The sequence below is a fragment of the Pipra filicauda genome, unplaced genomic scaffold (assembly GCF_003945595.2).
Source record: "Pipra filicauda isolate LSUMZ 115617 unplaced genomic scaffold, ASM394559v2 scaffold335_size1511353_pilon, whole genome shotgun sequence".
NCBI classification, from domain to species: domain Eukaryota; kingdom Metazoa; phylum Chordata; class Aves; order Passeriformes; family Pipridae; genus Pipra; species Pipra filicauda.
Window position 1 is genome coordinate 1,407,720 of NW_024104460.1, and position 15,082 is coordinate 1,422,801.

General features: G+C 45.5%; 1 protein-coding gene across 1 annotated transcript in view; it reads left to right on the forward strand.

Annotated features, from left to right (window-relative positions):
- GAB2 (GRB2 associated binding protein 2) overlaps positions 1-15,082 on the forward strand; it is a 92,665-nt gene that overhangs the window by 63,027 nt on the left and 14,556 nt on the right. The window contains exon 3 of the mRNA XM_027741626.2: positions 13,359-13,599. Coding sequence (XP_027597427.1) covers positions 13,359-13,599 — 241 coding nt within the window. The remainder of the gene's footprint in view (positions 1-13,358; positions 13,600-15,082) is intronic.

Below are 15,082 nucleotides of genomic sequence, written 5' to 3' on the forward strand. Positions count from 1 at the left end.
CAGAGGTCCTTTCCAAACCAAATATTCTGTGATTCTGTGATTTTTATGATCTTGCACTGCAGGGAAATACCAGGCTTCAGAGTATAGTGAGAGCTGAGATACCTCAGCAATCCCAGCAGATAAAAACGGAGTTGTTCTCTGTTAACATCACCAGGGAGGTGGGAGGGCAGAACACAAGATGAGACATTGCCTCATCTGAGTCCATATCACAGCATACCCCTTGGCTCTGGGTCAGACCAGCCTCATGTTTTCTTACCCTTTTTGCTCTGTCTGATGTCCCTCATAGTCTTCCAGCTGCTCTGTGGTGGGTGGTGAAGCTCTGGCACATCTCAGCCCTTACTGGGGGTATAGCTTCCTTTCGTACTTACTGGGTTGTTGTCACATGCCGAGGAATGTGTCTGACTCGTTTGCACCTTTGATTGATTGCCACCCTTTATATCTGTTTATTAGGATGGAAAATAACATTTCACCTCAAAAATTCCGTCATGTGTTCTTTCAGCTCCACATGACCTAATCCCATCCCAGCCAACACAGCTGCTCATTGCCCAGTTTTGGTATGATTACCTTCCATCATTTCACTGCCAAATACATAAACTGCCCCTGTTCTTGTATGCTGTGGCTTTTGAAAGTAAGCTGGAGTAGAGGGACTCATTGCATTAGCTTTTTTTTTTTCATAGCTGACAGTGAATCCTCTTTTTGAAGTGTTGGGCAGGTGTCTAGGCACTCACAAATACTTCATCACCTGTAAAAGTGTAGTGAATGGCTGTTATGCTGCCTGTGGCACCATCCTCACCTTTATCTCATGGCTGATCACCTGCGCTGCCAAGCACCACCTTGTTTGACATTGCTGTCTGTGTAAACCATTCCCTCAAGCCTGCATATGCTTTTGCATAGACTAAACCTTGATATAAAGCCTTTACGATGGTAATTATTTTTGCTGGTTTGCCATAACAGTTCATATTGCTCTCCAATGAGTCATGATGAAGTCTTTCAAATACCCACTTGAAATCCATAAATTCTGTGATGAATCTTTTCTGCTGCTTGATGGTTGCTTTGATGATTAGTGTTAGGGTCAAAACCTGGTCAATACATGGTCTTCCAGGTGAAAATAAAAACGGAGCTTATAAAAAAGAAGGAGAGTGACTTTTTACGTGGGCAGATAGTGAGAGGACAAGGGGAAGAGTTTTAAACTAAAAGAGGAGAGATTTAGATTAGGTGTTAATAGAAAATTCTTTACTGTGAGGGTGATGAGGCACTGGCACAGGTTGCCCATAGAAATTTGTGGATGCCCCTTTCCTGGGAGTGTTCAAGGCCAGGTTGGATGGGGCTTTGAGCAACTTCCTTTAGTGTAAAGTGTCCCTGCCCACAGTGAGTGGATGGAACTACGTGATTTTTAAGCTCCCTTCCAACCCAAGCCATTCTATGATGCTATGAAAATGCTGCCTTCCTTTCTTGAGATTTGTCTGGAAAAAATTCCTGATAGAGCTGAAGACTTTGTTTTTCCAGGAGAGCTCTGTGGTGCCTCTTAAGTCTAACATTTTTATTTTGTTTCAGTATCTCAATCCCAGTTTCCTGACTTACATGGATTTTTCTCATCCCCATGACACTAAGAAAAGGGCTGGATTTGTGATTTTCACTTGAAGCTCATTCGTGCTTTTATGGCTTTATTACAGGTTTTAAATAACATCATATCCCTTCTTTGGCATCAACATAATGCCTTCCGAGCATCTGAGATCCTGCTGGCTGTTCTGTGATGCTCCAGAAACTCACTTCCATAATTTCTGTTACCTTTAAGAAGAACTGAGTACAGACTTGCAAATGCTTTGAGTTTCTTTGGCATGGTGCTGGAAGGACCTGTCCTCTGCCTGCCACTAATATTTTTATGGAGATAAATCCATGTTGTCCTAGTCCTGGACAAACAGTGCTTCTTGTACACTGACATATGTCAGTAATAAGAACACATGCTAATGTCTGCTGTCTCCTGGTGCCGTTTGAAGAGAAGGCCAACCTGTGTTCACAGAGCTGTATGACACAGAGTCGATTGTTTTACAGATAAAGTGGCTTAAAAAATTAAAACTGCCATGACTGCAAGAATGCCCTCAGTTATATTAGATAAGTTAAAATATTTGCTTTAATAAGGTTTATAAATGATGAAGTGACGCACAAATGAGTTTTCCCTGTGGGTGCATTGCTGCATGAGTGATCCCTCAGCTGAAGTTCTCAGCTGTCTCCAGAGCAGTTGGTGTTGGAAAGCTGGAGGAAGCTGGCTTCTGGTCTGGTCTGGTCCCAGTAATCCCTGCATTCCTGTGGTTGTAGCCAAAATCCATTATATCCTGGCTTATTCCTCCCAGCATCTGTGGAGAGAAATGGGTCTAATGTACTGTGTATTGGTCACCAAACCACTTTTCATCCCATAGATGAAAGATGATGATGATGGTGATGAGATGGGCACCAAGTATTGGATCTCACCCAGATCTGTCCCAGCAGCCAAATACACTAAGTTCAGACATGAGTCATCTAGGTAATTAAAATAAAAAATAAAATAAATCCCATTCCTGTGAGGAAGTAAGAGTGCTAAGAAGGGGCTTGTATGGAGTCTGAGCAATCTGGGGAAATGCTGCCCTTGCAGCAAGCGGAGCAGGTGATGAGCCCAAAACAAACTCCATTTCAGAGGTGGTGAAAATTCAGCTTCTTCGTTTTCACTCTCTCTGTAATTCATTTTCGTACACTTTCAGCGGCAATTTTGATTCACACCTTTTCATTCTGAATTTGAATGAATTTCAGAAAAGATCAAGAATTGCACTTTTACATCTAAAAAGCACATGATTACAATCTTCAGTCGAAGAGGGGCAATCCAACCCCATAAAACGATCTACTCTGATGAGAATGAATTGAAATACCTTGACCTTCTCCCCTTTTACTTAAAATTCACTTTTACCCTCTAAAGGTTTCTTGTAATTTCTGGCTTCGAGCAATCCCTTGGCAAGCTCCTATTTTGATTAAATTGCATTTTCCAGCTGGAGGATGTCAGAACGTTTTCAGCTGGCCCTAAGCCAAGCACAGAGCATGGGCAATGCACTGGGCAAGAAGATGCAGATTTTGATCTGGGTGCTGGTACCATCTGAGGTGTGTGCAAAGATGGGTGCAGCTGCAAGGGTGGTGATGTAATCTGATGCTTCTGGGGTTTAAGGATGGGCTCACTGCACTTTGTGAGCTGGTTTGAGAAAGGAAGAGGAGGGTGAGGAAATGCTGAATAAGCCCATGGAATGGTTCCCAACCCCTGAGCAAGCATCAGGGCAGAGACGGTTTGCTCTGGTCTTCAGATGCCAGAGGATATTTTGCTCCTGAGTCAGGGGATGAATGCCAAAATCCAAAAGTATTACCCTGAAGGAGATTGTGATAAATCTGCCTTACTTATGTCTCCTGAGGACCAAGCTCTACATTACGCTCCACTGCACCACTAAACCCAGCTCTGCTGCTGCTGTGTGTTAAAAATAACCACAAAACCAGCCCATGCTTTAGTGCACAAAGTTCAAACAGCAACATCCATACGGGGAGTTTGCTCCACTTCTCAGTGCAGAAATATCCAGCAGGGAGAGACTTGCTTGTGCATGACCAGATGTGGCAGGGAGATGGAGGGTGTCCAGGTGGAAACACTCATGCACAGAGAAAAGAAAAACAAGAGCACAAAATGGAGCTCAACTGGTGGTGACCAAAGTCTATGAGGATGTTAAATCCAGCAGGATTCAGGACTCCATCCCAGTCTGCATTTCCTTTGACCACCCTCAGCTCTTTCTTGGGATTGACCCAATGGGATACAAGCCATGATGAATGGGGAATGTGGGGGCAGGGACAGGACTGGAGCTGACCCTAACCCGAAAGCACTTGTGGGAGAAGCTGCCAGCCCCGCATTTCTGAATGCAGATACCACCCTAAAGTATTGCACTGCTTTCAACTCACACCAGTTCTTGCCTTTGGCACAAGCCATGCTCCCTAGTCCCTGCCAAACCAGTACAGATGTTTTAACACCCACTGGAGCCCAGATAATTACAAACAGAATTGAAAGACTGGTCGGAGTTGTTTTCTTTTCATTGCCTGAACTCTCAGCCATTCTCAAGCAAGATGCCTCCCACTTTCTGACGTTGCTTTCAAAGACATTTTTGTGGGACACGTTACTAATACTAGTTTTATTATTAGGGGAATGCCGAGAAGCCCCAACCAGGATGAAGATCACACCATACCCGCTGACCGCAGAGTGAAACAAGTGCGGAGAGGATTTTCATGGGAAATTAGAGCTAGTTTCTAACTAGTAGCTTTCCAGCCATGGCATTGCAAAGCTCAGCTTGTTTTCAAATGGGTTTGGGGAGTGTTTTGAATGGGATAGAACCATGTGATCAGCTGGTAGGCTCAGGTCAGAGAATGCTGCATGTCCTTCTTATTGTAGATCCTCATGGGAAACGGGGCCCATCATGGAGAGCTTGTGAGCAGAGCATCTGAGATGAAGGAAGGAGCAGCATTTCCTGTTTTAACAGAGGGAAGCCAGCAGCAAACACTTCCTTCCTGATCTGTTCTTGTACAACCCTAAGATATAGGAATGTGGCCTGTGATCAGGAGCTCTGTTCCCTCAGGCCAGTTGCAAACAGCCAGGTTTGAACTTAACAGATGAGAACTGATTCAGCATGAATGAAACCAGTTGTCATATGCATCTCCCCTGGGGGCACTTACAAAGCATCTGTGGGGAGGAGGACCAAGAAAGCCTCCTCAAGCTTCACTCTACATGAACCACGTCCTCATCTCTTTTCCATGAGGATGCTTTGAGGTCCTTCTGGACATGCAGGTTCATTTTGTCCTTGCAGTTGTTATCACAGGTGTTAACTGCTTGGCTGGAAACTGACGGGCACAAGCTGGTGGGCTCAAGCTGTCTTCATGGCTCTTCCCTCAATTCCTGCTGCAAAATTCCTCGTCCGCCATGCCTAGCCATGAAAATTTCCATCCAACATTATTCCAGTTCGTTTCTGGTTGCTGTGGAGACCAATTTAAATGAAACTCTAGTATTTTGAAAGAGAATATGAGTCTAAGTCATTTGCGATGCAAGGTCCCATGCTAATAGCATTAGCATATTATTTGATTATGGCAATGTGTAGGGAATAAATTCCAAGTCCTTTTGCCATCATTGCATCTTAAAAGAAGAGGAAGAGAAAAACCTCTGGGCTTTAGCTGATAATGAAGACCTTTACTGCATGTGAACTCCTGATTTCTGAATGCATAAGCTTTGGGGGTCACAGGCATTTTTAACCTCATGGCAATGAGAGTAGCTTGCTGGAAGGACCTTTTCTTTCTCTGCTTCCACTGAGCACTGTTGATAGACTGTCTAATAAGCAGGACTTGAGTTTTTAATGATGGCCAGAGAGATCCAGGATGGCTTTTTGAGCTGTTTACGTCTTTGCTGGAGTGTTGGTGTGGAAGAGCCCAGCAAAAGAGCAGCTGTGCAAGGCAGAGGTTTTTGCTTCTTGCATTTTGTCCTCTAACATCTCAAGAATGGCATCGCCTTCAGTATTTCTTCAGATGATTCCAGTATGTGGACAGAGTATGCCCATAACCCTGAATGGAAAAAAAAAACCAAACAAAAAAACACACAGAAAACCATTGCAGAGAGACTTCTTTTGAGAGAAGATGCTGCAGAGATGGAAAAGGGAGAGCTGAAGTTTCGACAGGAAGAAAAAAAAAGCCAAACTATTTCATTTTTTCTATCACCATCCCTAAGGGCATGTTTTGTGGGGTTGAACTGACCCTTGCTCACACTGACCCCTGGGTCACTTTGTCGCGGGTTCAGGGACACAGTATTGCAGCCAAGAGGGTTAATGACTTCTTTTGTCTCCTCTTTGGACTTTTGCAGTCGATGTGGCTGATACTGCCCTGTCTGAGCATGATGGGCCCCCCCTGAAGCCATGTGAGAAATTTGGAGCTCTACTGCAACCCAGTGTCCCCATCTTTGCACCTACCCGTGCACAGCACCCACCTCCCTTTTCTTGTAACTCATCAGCTAAAATACCACCCATGGAGCAAAAAATAACATTAATCCTGTATAGAGGACAGAAAAACGGGGCCAAACTCCTGCAGTTAGGTCCCATGCATAAGTGCAGATGCACCCATGAAGAAGGAGACTCTGAGAGGAGAAATTTGGGGATCCTCTTTCTTTCCCCATTGCTACCTTGCTGAGCGATGGTGAAGCAGACCTGTACCAATGCTGCTGTTTTATTGACTCCCCGACAAACTGGGACTTGTAATGTTTCTTCCCCCAAGGTAAGGTAAGATCGAAATAAATTACTTCTGTAAAGAGCTGGGAATGGCAGTTCTTCTATAATACAAAGTGCAAATATTTGTGCCTCTTGTGCGCTCCTCTGAATAGAAATGGTACTAAATCATGCATAAGTAAAATAGGTTCACATTTTCTCCTAGTGAAAGTTTTCCTCTGCTCTCCTGGAACACTAAAGACTCCTGTTGTCATAAAAAGGGCTATAAAATTTAAAGCGAGCCGTTAAGAAGCCCTGGCTGGGATTAGGCTGGGGTTCATTATTTCTCCTTCTCCATCCCTGCTAAGTGAGGCGTGCACACATGTTTGCTCAGGCAAGGGAAGGTACCCACATACTGCTCGCAGAGAATGATAAGAGGATGAGGGGAAATTTGTTCAGGACCTAAAAGCATGTTTTTCCTGGGCTAGGAGAAGTCAGTGATGCACCAGCTTCTGGGCTTTGCCCCCGCTTTTTGATGGCATGTTGGACCGTGGCACTTGGATGAGACTGTTTTGTCTTGATGTCCAAGGGAAAACCATGTTAGGAGATGCCAAAATCATTAATTATCATCGTCATCATGATAAATAGTAATAACCGATTGTAATAACCAGTAATAATATCCAATAGATCCTTTAAAACAGGATGCCAGAGCTTCATATCACACAGTAAGAAAGCTGGTTTGATCCCAGGACATCATGAGTCTGTCTGACTTTTTCCTATGGGAAAAAAAACTTCTTTTTAATCTATCTAAATATGAAAAACACCATATATATAATATATTATATGATAAATGTGTCATCTCTTTCTATAGCTCTTAGCTTTCAACAGCTTCAGCCCTGTCCTGCAGCGCTGGGCTCCACAGACTGCTTGTACCTCCAGACAGATTTGCTAAGGATTCCCCTGGCATCTGCTGGAATCATATATGCCACCCACAGGCAGAAAGCAGCTATTTCTGCACATCCCCATTGCCTTGTTTTTTGCCACCTTATGCTTAACCTGATAAAGGCAAGAATACCTGCCTTGAGACCACTTTGTGTTTTATACAGTTACACCATATCATCTTTGCCCTTTCCCTTTGTTCCAGCCCTTTTTTTTCCCACTTAATCCCTCAACAAATTGGTTTTGCAATATCAGAAATGATGATTCATGAAGCAGAGAGTTGGAGATGAGGTTAGTTCTGTGCAGCAAATGAAGGCCAGCCCAGCCCACACTGCCACCCAGGGATTGTCCTTCATCCTCAGCTGTAGGTCGTTGTCCCACTCCAGGACTCTGATAAGGGTGTCCCAGGTAGGGTGCTCAAGGGCACGTGTAAGCCAGGTTTGCAAGCATCATGTTCGTCTGCTTTTATCTCCAGCACTGAAGCCCTTATAACAAAAATAAATAGGTGCACACCAGGTATCCCCATCTGGCCAAATGGTAGACTTCCAAATACTGACACGAATGTTGAGCTCCACAATCGAGTGGCAGATTTGCTCTTCAAAGGGTAACCACCATGTCCAGGGCATGTTGATATGAAAGAAAGATGGGTCACCGACACCAGGGGATATTTCCCAGGGCAGGGGTGGAATTTTGGGCTCAGCCTCATCTCACTGAATGAAGCAAGCCTGTGTTCTCCAAGGAGAAGCATTGCATTGTTTCTATTGCAGTCTCTCTCCCTTCTGCCCCTTTGTCCTTCAAAGAATTGATTACTGTTAAAATAACTGAGATATATAATGCTCTGAGGTCAGGACTTGGTTCCTTTTCCTCTTCTCACTCTCCAGCACTGTGATTTTTTTCCCTTGGTTCCCATGCTTCTCCAAGGCAAATGCTCCTACTTCGCCACTATTTTTCAGTTCTTTCATACAAACACAAGCACAGCACTGACACTAATGGAGAAAGACGATGCTATTTATTGTAATCTTTGTCTCACTGTCTCTCCCATAACTCTTTCTTGGGTAATTCTCCCTGTTCTGTGTCAAATGCTTAAATAATTGGGGGATCACACTGTTCTCCTTAGAGAAAACCTAAAGGAACCAGTGCAGCTAAGTATCATGTAGATGACTGAAATTGGGTAAGAGAAGCCCTCTGTGCAGCAGATCTTGTCTGTAAAGTGGAGATGCTTCTCCTTTCTCTTGGCCACTCTCTCCTGATCAGTTTCTCAAACTGATCTCAAATGGAAATTAGCATCAGAAACTGGTAGGGAAAAGCTCAAAAGCCCTGTGTCACTGTTGTCCCTACCCTTCAGCTCCTCTGCAGTGGAGGATGCAGCTGTGCCCTGTCATCTCTTCTGGGGAGCTCCACTCCCCTGCTTGGCACCCAAAATTCAGACGGTGATAAGTATTAGGGTGCCTGTGTCCTTGCACACAGCTCCCCATCCTGGTGGAAACTGGAGAGGGGAAATTATCGTAATCAGATGTTGTATCCCACTAACCTGCTGGAGAAAAACTTAGTGACCTGCAAGGACATCCTCAGAATGACAGCAGCTTTTCCAGATGCCATCCAACTTGGAGGTGATAGGGAAAGCTTAGTAAATAAACCTTCCTCTGGTGCCATGCTCATCCTCATGGCATCCCAAGGCCTCTTGGCAGCACTGTGGCACGTTGACTCATGCATTGGACATGTTGTTTGTTCTCTCTCTGCCAGGAGAAGCATGTGGAAGGCTTGTTTTGGTAGGGTCATTTGTCTTGTTTTAATTATTTCTTTTGTATTTGTGCTCAAGGAGTGAGCTTGCAGCAAAAGCAGATGTGCAGGCAGATTCCCATGGAGAAAGTTTCCCCTTTTTTTTTGCTAATAAATGGTGGAGGTGCTTCAAAGAGTGAGGAAGATGATGATGCATGAGCACAATCTACCCTGCGCCATCCTAAGGATTATTTCTAGTAGATTTCTACGATTCCCTCCTGAAAGAAAGTTCCATTGGCCACAAGCTTAAACTGGCACAAAGTCAGCGACGCGATCCAAGGCATTCCGTGGCCTTGTTTGCCAGGGCAGATCTGAGGAGCCCTTATCTGTGGAGCCCTTGGACCAGTCCTTGCCAGCTTGGTTTTGGCATCATAGGGAATTTTGTGCCACTCAGAAATGCCAAGCAAGCCTGGCACCTTTTTTGCGAACACTGACAGGAATTTAGCTACACCCAAAAATCAACACCTTCCCAGGGGTATCATTTCAAGATATAGGAAGTTGTAGTCCCAGCCTGTGCCTTCAGGTGGGGAAAGCTGACATTGCAGCTCTGGTGAAAAAGGGTATTCTGAGCAATAAGTTCCAAAGGAGGCTGAGTTATTATTGCACTCAGATAAGCCCAGGAACACTGTGTGAAGCTATGCACACACACCAATAGTCAAGTGCTCTGAGCAAGGGAATTCAGACTTGTCAACAAGGAGGGAAATACCACTTTGAGGGATTGAGAACATTCATAAAAAATTCCTGGCTCCCAGCCTAGCCCATCCCATTGCTGGCCGTGCTCTCAGTTATGGAATTTTGCTTTGGGGATGTATTTCAAAGGGAGGTTTACCACTTTGCTGCAATAAACAGACAAAAAGGTGCATCTTAACCTTGACTAGTGAGTGCTGAGCCTTCAGCCGGTCGAAACCCACCTGGCACCATGGAGGTTTGCAGGGCTGTGCTCGCTTGACCCTACCAAGCCTCTGGCTCACTTTCTTGCAGGGACCAGTGCAACAGCTGTAGCCTGAGCCCAGCAAGATGCACATGTAGAAATCGTGCTGCTGACATTGAATTTTAACTTGTGGGTGTCCAACACTGCATTTTCCAGACCATGGGAGTCGAATTCCCCAAACTCGGAGGAGAACTGGCCAGGAAACTTGGGGTTAAGATGACACTTCCCACATGGCCCCACTACATAATTTTAACTCTGGCCCCCAGGGAATGGCAGTAGGAACTGCGCAGGATCTTATCCCTCTTTGGCTGTACTTGATACATTCCTTCAACATAAACTCAAGATATCAACATAAAGCCAAGGTATTAGAAGGCTTGTCTACACTGCTAAATGAAGGAGATTCATGAGTTTATCCATGGTCCTGAGATGGATGGCCATGAAGGATGGAGAAGCATCTTTCTTTTTGGCTTTTCGACAGATAGAGTTGAGTACCTTTGGTCATGATGCAGGTGGGACGGATGCCTGGAGGCATCCACATGGAACTTATTCACTAAGTACCCTGCATGGATGTGGGAAAGGAGTGTTGGTCCTCATCTCTTGGGAGCTGGGCACTGCAGCATGGCAAGTTGAAATGGCTTTGGGATCTCTGGCTCATATTCAGTCTGCATGCCTTACCTTCATGGGGACCTTTCAGCGTTTCAAGCCAATGTGATGTCCTAACCTTTCCCTTAGCATGTACTAGTCTTCAAATACTATTTTTCCGCCTCCATTTCCTTTCTTGCCTCCTTTTCTGTCCCCTATCAGGACCCGTTGTCAGCGTGTGACCTGGGCACATGACCTGTCGTTTATTCTAGTGCAAAAAAAGCCCACAACATAAAAAATCCAGAGCAATCTTGGCAGTCTCCTTCCATAGGATTTATCTTCTCAGCCCTCACAATACCCTCCCAGCCCCGCAAAGCAATCCATCTCTCACCTACTATTACAGAGTTCATCTCACAGACCTAATGGAGTACATGAGTCCTGAATTGGCTCCTGCTAATGCTCTCAGTGGCCAGGTCGCTGCGGGAAGCGAGCTGGGAATTCATTTTGAAAATCAATGCAGATGCCAATAGAGCTGCTCTCCCCAGGGAAGCTACATGCTTTTACTAGGCATTGCCTCCTGCCCCCCTTCATTCCCCATTTTCATTTATGTGGTCAGAGTAACCATGGAGTAATTCATCCTGATTTCAATGAGTGCATCTTCTGCACTGCACTTTCCAGTTTCCCCAAATCAGACTGATTTTTGGGAAAAGATTAGGATCTCCTGGCAGTGCAGGATTCACAGAACTCCCCAAAGTGTTGTGATTTGAAGTTGTTGTTCCCTGGAGTGATGCTGGGGACTGTCTCCTTTGTGCAACCCCATTTCTCCCCTTAGGCTGTGTTAGCACAAATAAATCAGTGTAATTTCTAATTCTTGGATGTATTTTGCCCTGTCATGACATTTTGATGCAATGGCAAATGCAAAGCCTGCAGAGATAGTGTGGATGTTGGAGGGACACTGACCTAGTGCAGTTCATATTGTCCCCAGAGGTGAACTTCACACTGGGTTGGAGACATAACACTAATCTGTCATCCTCACACCATCCTCAAGGAGTCTTGGCCAAAGCACAATGTCACAGGCAATTCCTGGCTGTGATTTGGGAGGTAGCAAGATGAGGGGTTCCTGAGAGGCACTTTAGGTGCAGCCCCTGTTTTTGATGGCATTGTGGGTTTGGGCTCTCTTGTTCTGGTTGACCACAAAGCACTTGATTTGGAACTTTGATTTGGGATTTTCATAGCTCTCAAGACTCCTTTTCCAATGGGAATCATTCTGCACTGCTATTGGATAAATATTTAATAAGAATGAGGGTCAAGGCACTGTTTTGTCCAAGGACACTGGGATGGCCATTTACTCCCTTGAAAAGCACCAAGGGATCTTTAATGCCCATGTGAAGAAGACAGGAATCAGAGTTTTAAGCTGTCATCCCCCACCATTAATGTCAATGTTAAATATTGATCCTTTCTGTGTTTAGCACAAACCAAACAACAGAGTCAAGCTCTTTGGCTTCTATTAATGTACTTTTTCTGCATCGGGTGAAGTTTGAAGTAACACCAGGGAAAAAATGTAGCAGCAGCCAATGAGCAGCAGACAGATTGATTTTGTATCTTGACACGACTCAGAAGTTGGTAAAAAAATCACTCTGTGTGGAGCATCTCGTTGTCTGAACCATGACAGCCATTTCTCTGCAGCGTAAGAGAATCAGGCTCAGAATTTCTGGTGCGATCTGGAATTTGAGGGAAGGAACGGAAAGAAAGAGATTGGAACCCTGTAAAACCCCCTTCATCCCTGCGTTGGAGCATGGGTGTCTGAAGTCAAATTTGAAGAGCGGGTGGTCATGCTGGGGAGCAATCGAAAATCAGTGGTGGCCAGAGATCAGGTGGATTTCCACTTTTTGTTAGGAGTTGGTTTTTTTCTGGGTTTTACATCAGCACCAAATAAATGTAAATCACAACTATTATAAAGTGTGCCTTCAGTGAACCACAGTGAGTGGTTTTCACATGCCAGGAGTGCATGCATGGTCTTCTGTGTGGTCTTCTGCAGGCAGAGATGGATCAGCTTTCCCAAAATATTCTGCAGCTTGTGGTTTTTCTGTGATTTTGGGTTTTGGTTTTGGTTTGTTTGTGTTGGGGTTTTTTTTGTAATGGGAATTTACAACTTGGCTGTAAGAATTCATCTGTGGTTCGAACTCATGAAGAACAGTTATGAGAGGACTAGAGTAGCCAGGTGATTATTCCTGACCTCTGGGATATTCTCCATTGAAAAGAATTTAATATTTTAAAGTCTGTTTCTCCTTAAGCAGGAGGAGCAGGCACTAGGAGTCATGCATTGGGTGTGCATCCAATTTTATTAGCATAAAACAGCAGGACATCTCTTGAGGCCACAAAATTAGTAGAGAATTGGGAAACATGAGAATGTTTTTTCATCTCCGCTGCCATTATGTCCATCCAGATTCCCACCCTGTACCTCAGTTTACCCAACTCTAAAGGGATGGCAGTGATGCCCTTACATAGAGGGATGGGAGTGACTTAAATCACATCTCACTGCACTGTGAAAGCTCCTCTCCTTTTTTTAAATCAGGTTTTAACAACCCACCGATCTCTCCATGAAAGAGGCTGACATCCCACAGGCATCCCTGCAAACCACTAAGCATGTGATGAAATAGGATAAAATGATGAAATATGATTCTATGATAAAATATTATAAATATGTATTTCCATACATGGTACCTATAGTTGCATGTGCTCCAAGTAGAAGAGGTGAGAGCATCACTTGGAGTCATAAGCAAACCCCGCTGCCCTCCATAAATGACAGAACATTTAAGTAAGGAAAGTCCTGGAAACACAGGTTGCCGGGTAGCTCCATCTGCCACTCACGTGTGTGTTTTTTCCCTGCACAGACACCCTGAGGAGCATTGCCTCCATGAACCATGCACCACGGTCGTCCCCGGCAGAGCTCAGCAGTGCCAGCCACCACTTGCTGCGAGAGCGCAAGTCCTCAGCGCCGTCCCACTCCAGCCAGCCCACCCTGTTCACCTTCGACTCACCTGCCAGCCACCTCCAGAGCACCCTGTCTGCCAGTGCCCCCCAGGACTACCTTTTCCTCCACCAGTGCATGAGCAGAAAGTCAGAAAATGCAAGGTATTTTAGCCCACCTGGGAGCAAACCTCAGGGACAGCTGAGGGAGGGCTGGGTATCAGTGGCTCAACCTACCTCCATTCTTGGAGGTCTGCAAAACCCAACTGGAGAAAGCCCTGAGCAATGGTCTCATCTCATCGTGGTTGGGAGGAGGAGGTCACAAGCTCCCAGCTTTCCTGGCTTTCTGGGTTGTGTTAAAAACTGTCTGGATGGCCGGACTCAGAGGATGGTGATCAGTGGCATGAAATCTAGGTGGAGGCCAGTCATTAGAAGTGTACTCAAGGGGTCAATACTGGGTCCAGTTCAAAGGGCCATGGAGTTGCTGAAACAACTGGAGCATCTCTCCTAAGAGGAAAGGCTGAGAGAGCTGGAACTGTTCAGCTAGTAGAAGAGAAGGCTCAGGGGGATCTCCCCTGCAGATAAGGTGCAAAGAGGATGGAGCCAGGTTCTTGTTAATGATGCTCTGTGCCAGGACCAGAGGCCATGGGCACAAACTTAAGCACAGGAGGGCTCCTCTGAACATCAGGAAACACTTTCACTATAAGCGACCAAACAGTAGCACAGGTTGTCCAGTGAGGTTTAGCAGTCTCCATTCTTGGAGATACTCCAGAGCTGTCTGGGCGCAGTCCTAGACAACCAGCTCTAGGTCACCCTGCTTGAGCAGGGGGTTAGACCAGATGATTTCTACAGATCCCTTCCAACCTCAACCACTTTGTGATCCTGCAGGCAGGGCCCTAATTCCTGCCTTTAATCAGAAAAACAACAAACAAAGGGATGGGCAGGGTTTCCACCACTTTGCCAGTCACCCCTTCCAGAGCTCACTGGGCTTCGTGGCAGCTTGGCAGTGCACGGTGTGGTATTTCTGAGCGAGCGACAGCTCTCCGCCTCCAGACCCAGCCGGTTGCCTTAAATAGCGAGGAGTTTTTTTGACGTGAAGAGTTTTGGCTCGCAGGAGCAGCGAGGAGGGAGGGAGGGGAGAGACAGTCAGAACCCAGCTGGCGTGGACTGAGAGCAGAGCCCGGGCTGCAGCCTCCACTGGGCTTTCCTGCTGCAGCTGACTTTCCCTACTTGAAAAACAACAAGAGAAAAAGGCTCAGAAAAATTAACTTCAGATGGAGTTAATAGAACAGTGTTTAAAAAAACGGCCCTCTGATGCTCCAGCTGTGAGGATACCTAAAAGCCACCCTCTGAGAACCCAAATGTGGCTGGGACACAGAGGAGAAGGAAGCAAGCACCAATGCTTTGGTGAGCAGAAACAAACTGGCCGGTGGCAGCTTCTGCAACTGGGCCAGAAATAATCATCTGATCAATGCCCAGTGCATGGGGCCAGGCTGCAGAACTGCTGGGAATCCCTCCCCTCTCAGCTCTGGAGCTCTTACTTTACTCATCCATAAAATGAGGGTAATAGTAGCTAATTGGCAGGCAATACTGAATAATTAACACATGATGTTTCAAGTCCTTGACTGAAAGGACCCTGCCAGAACCG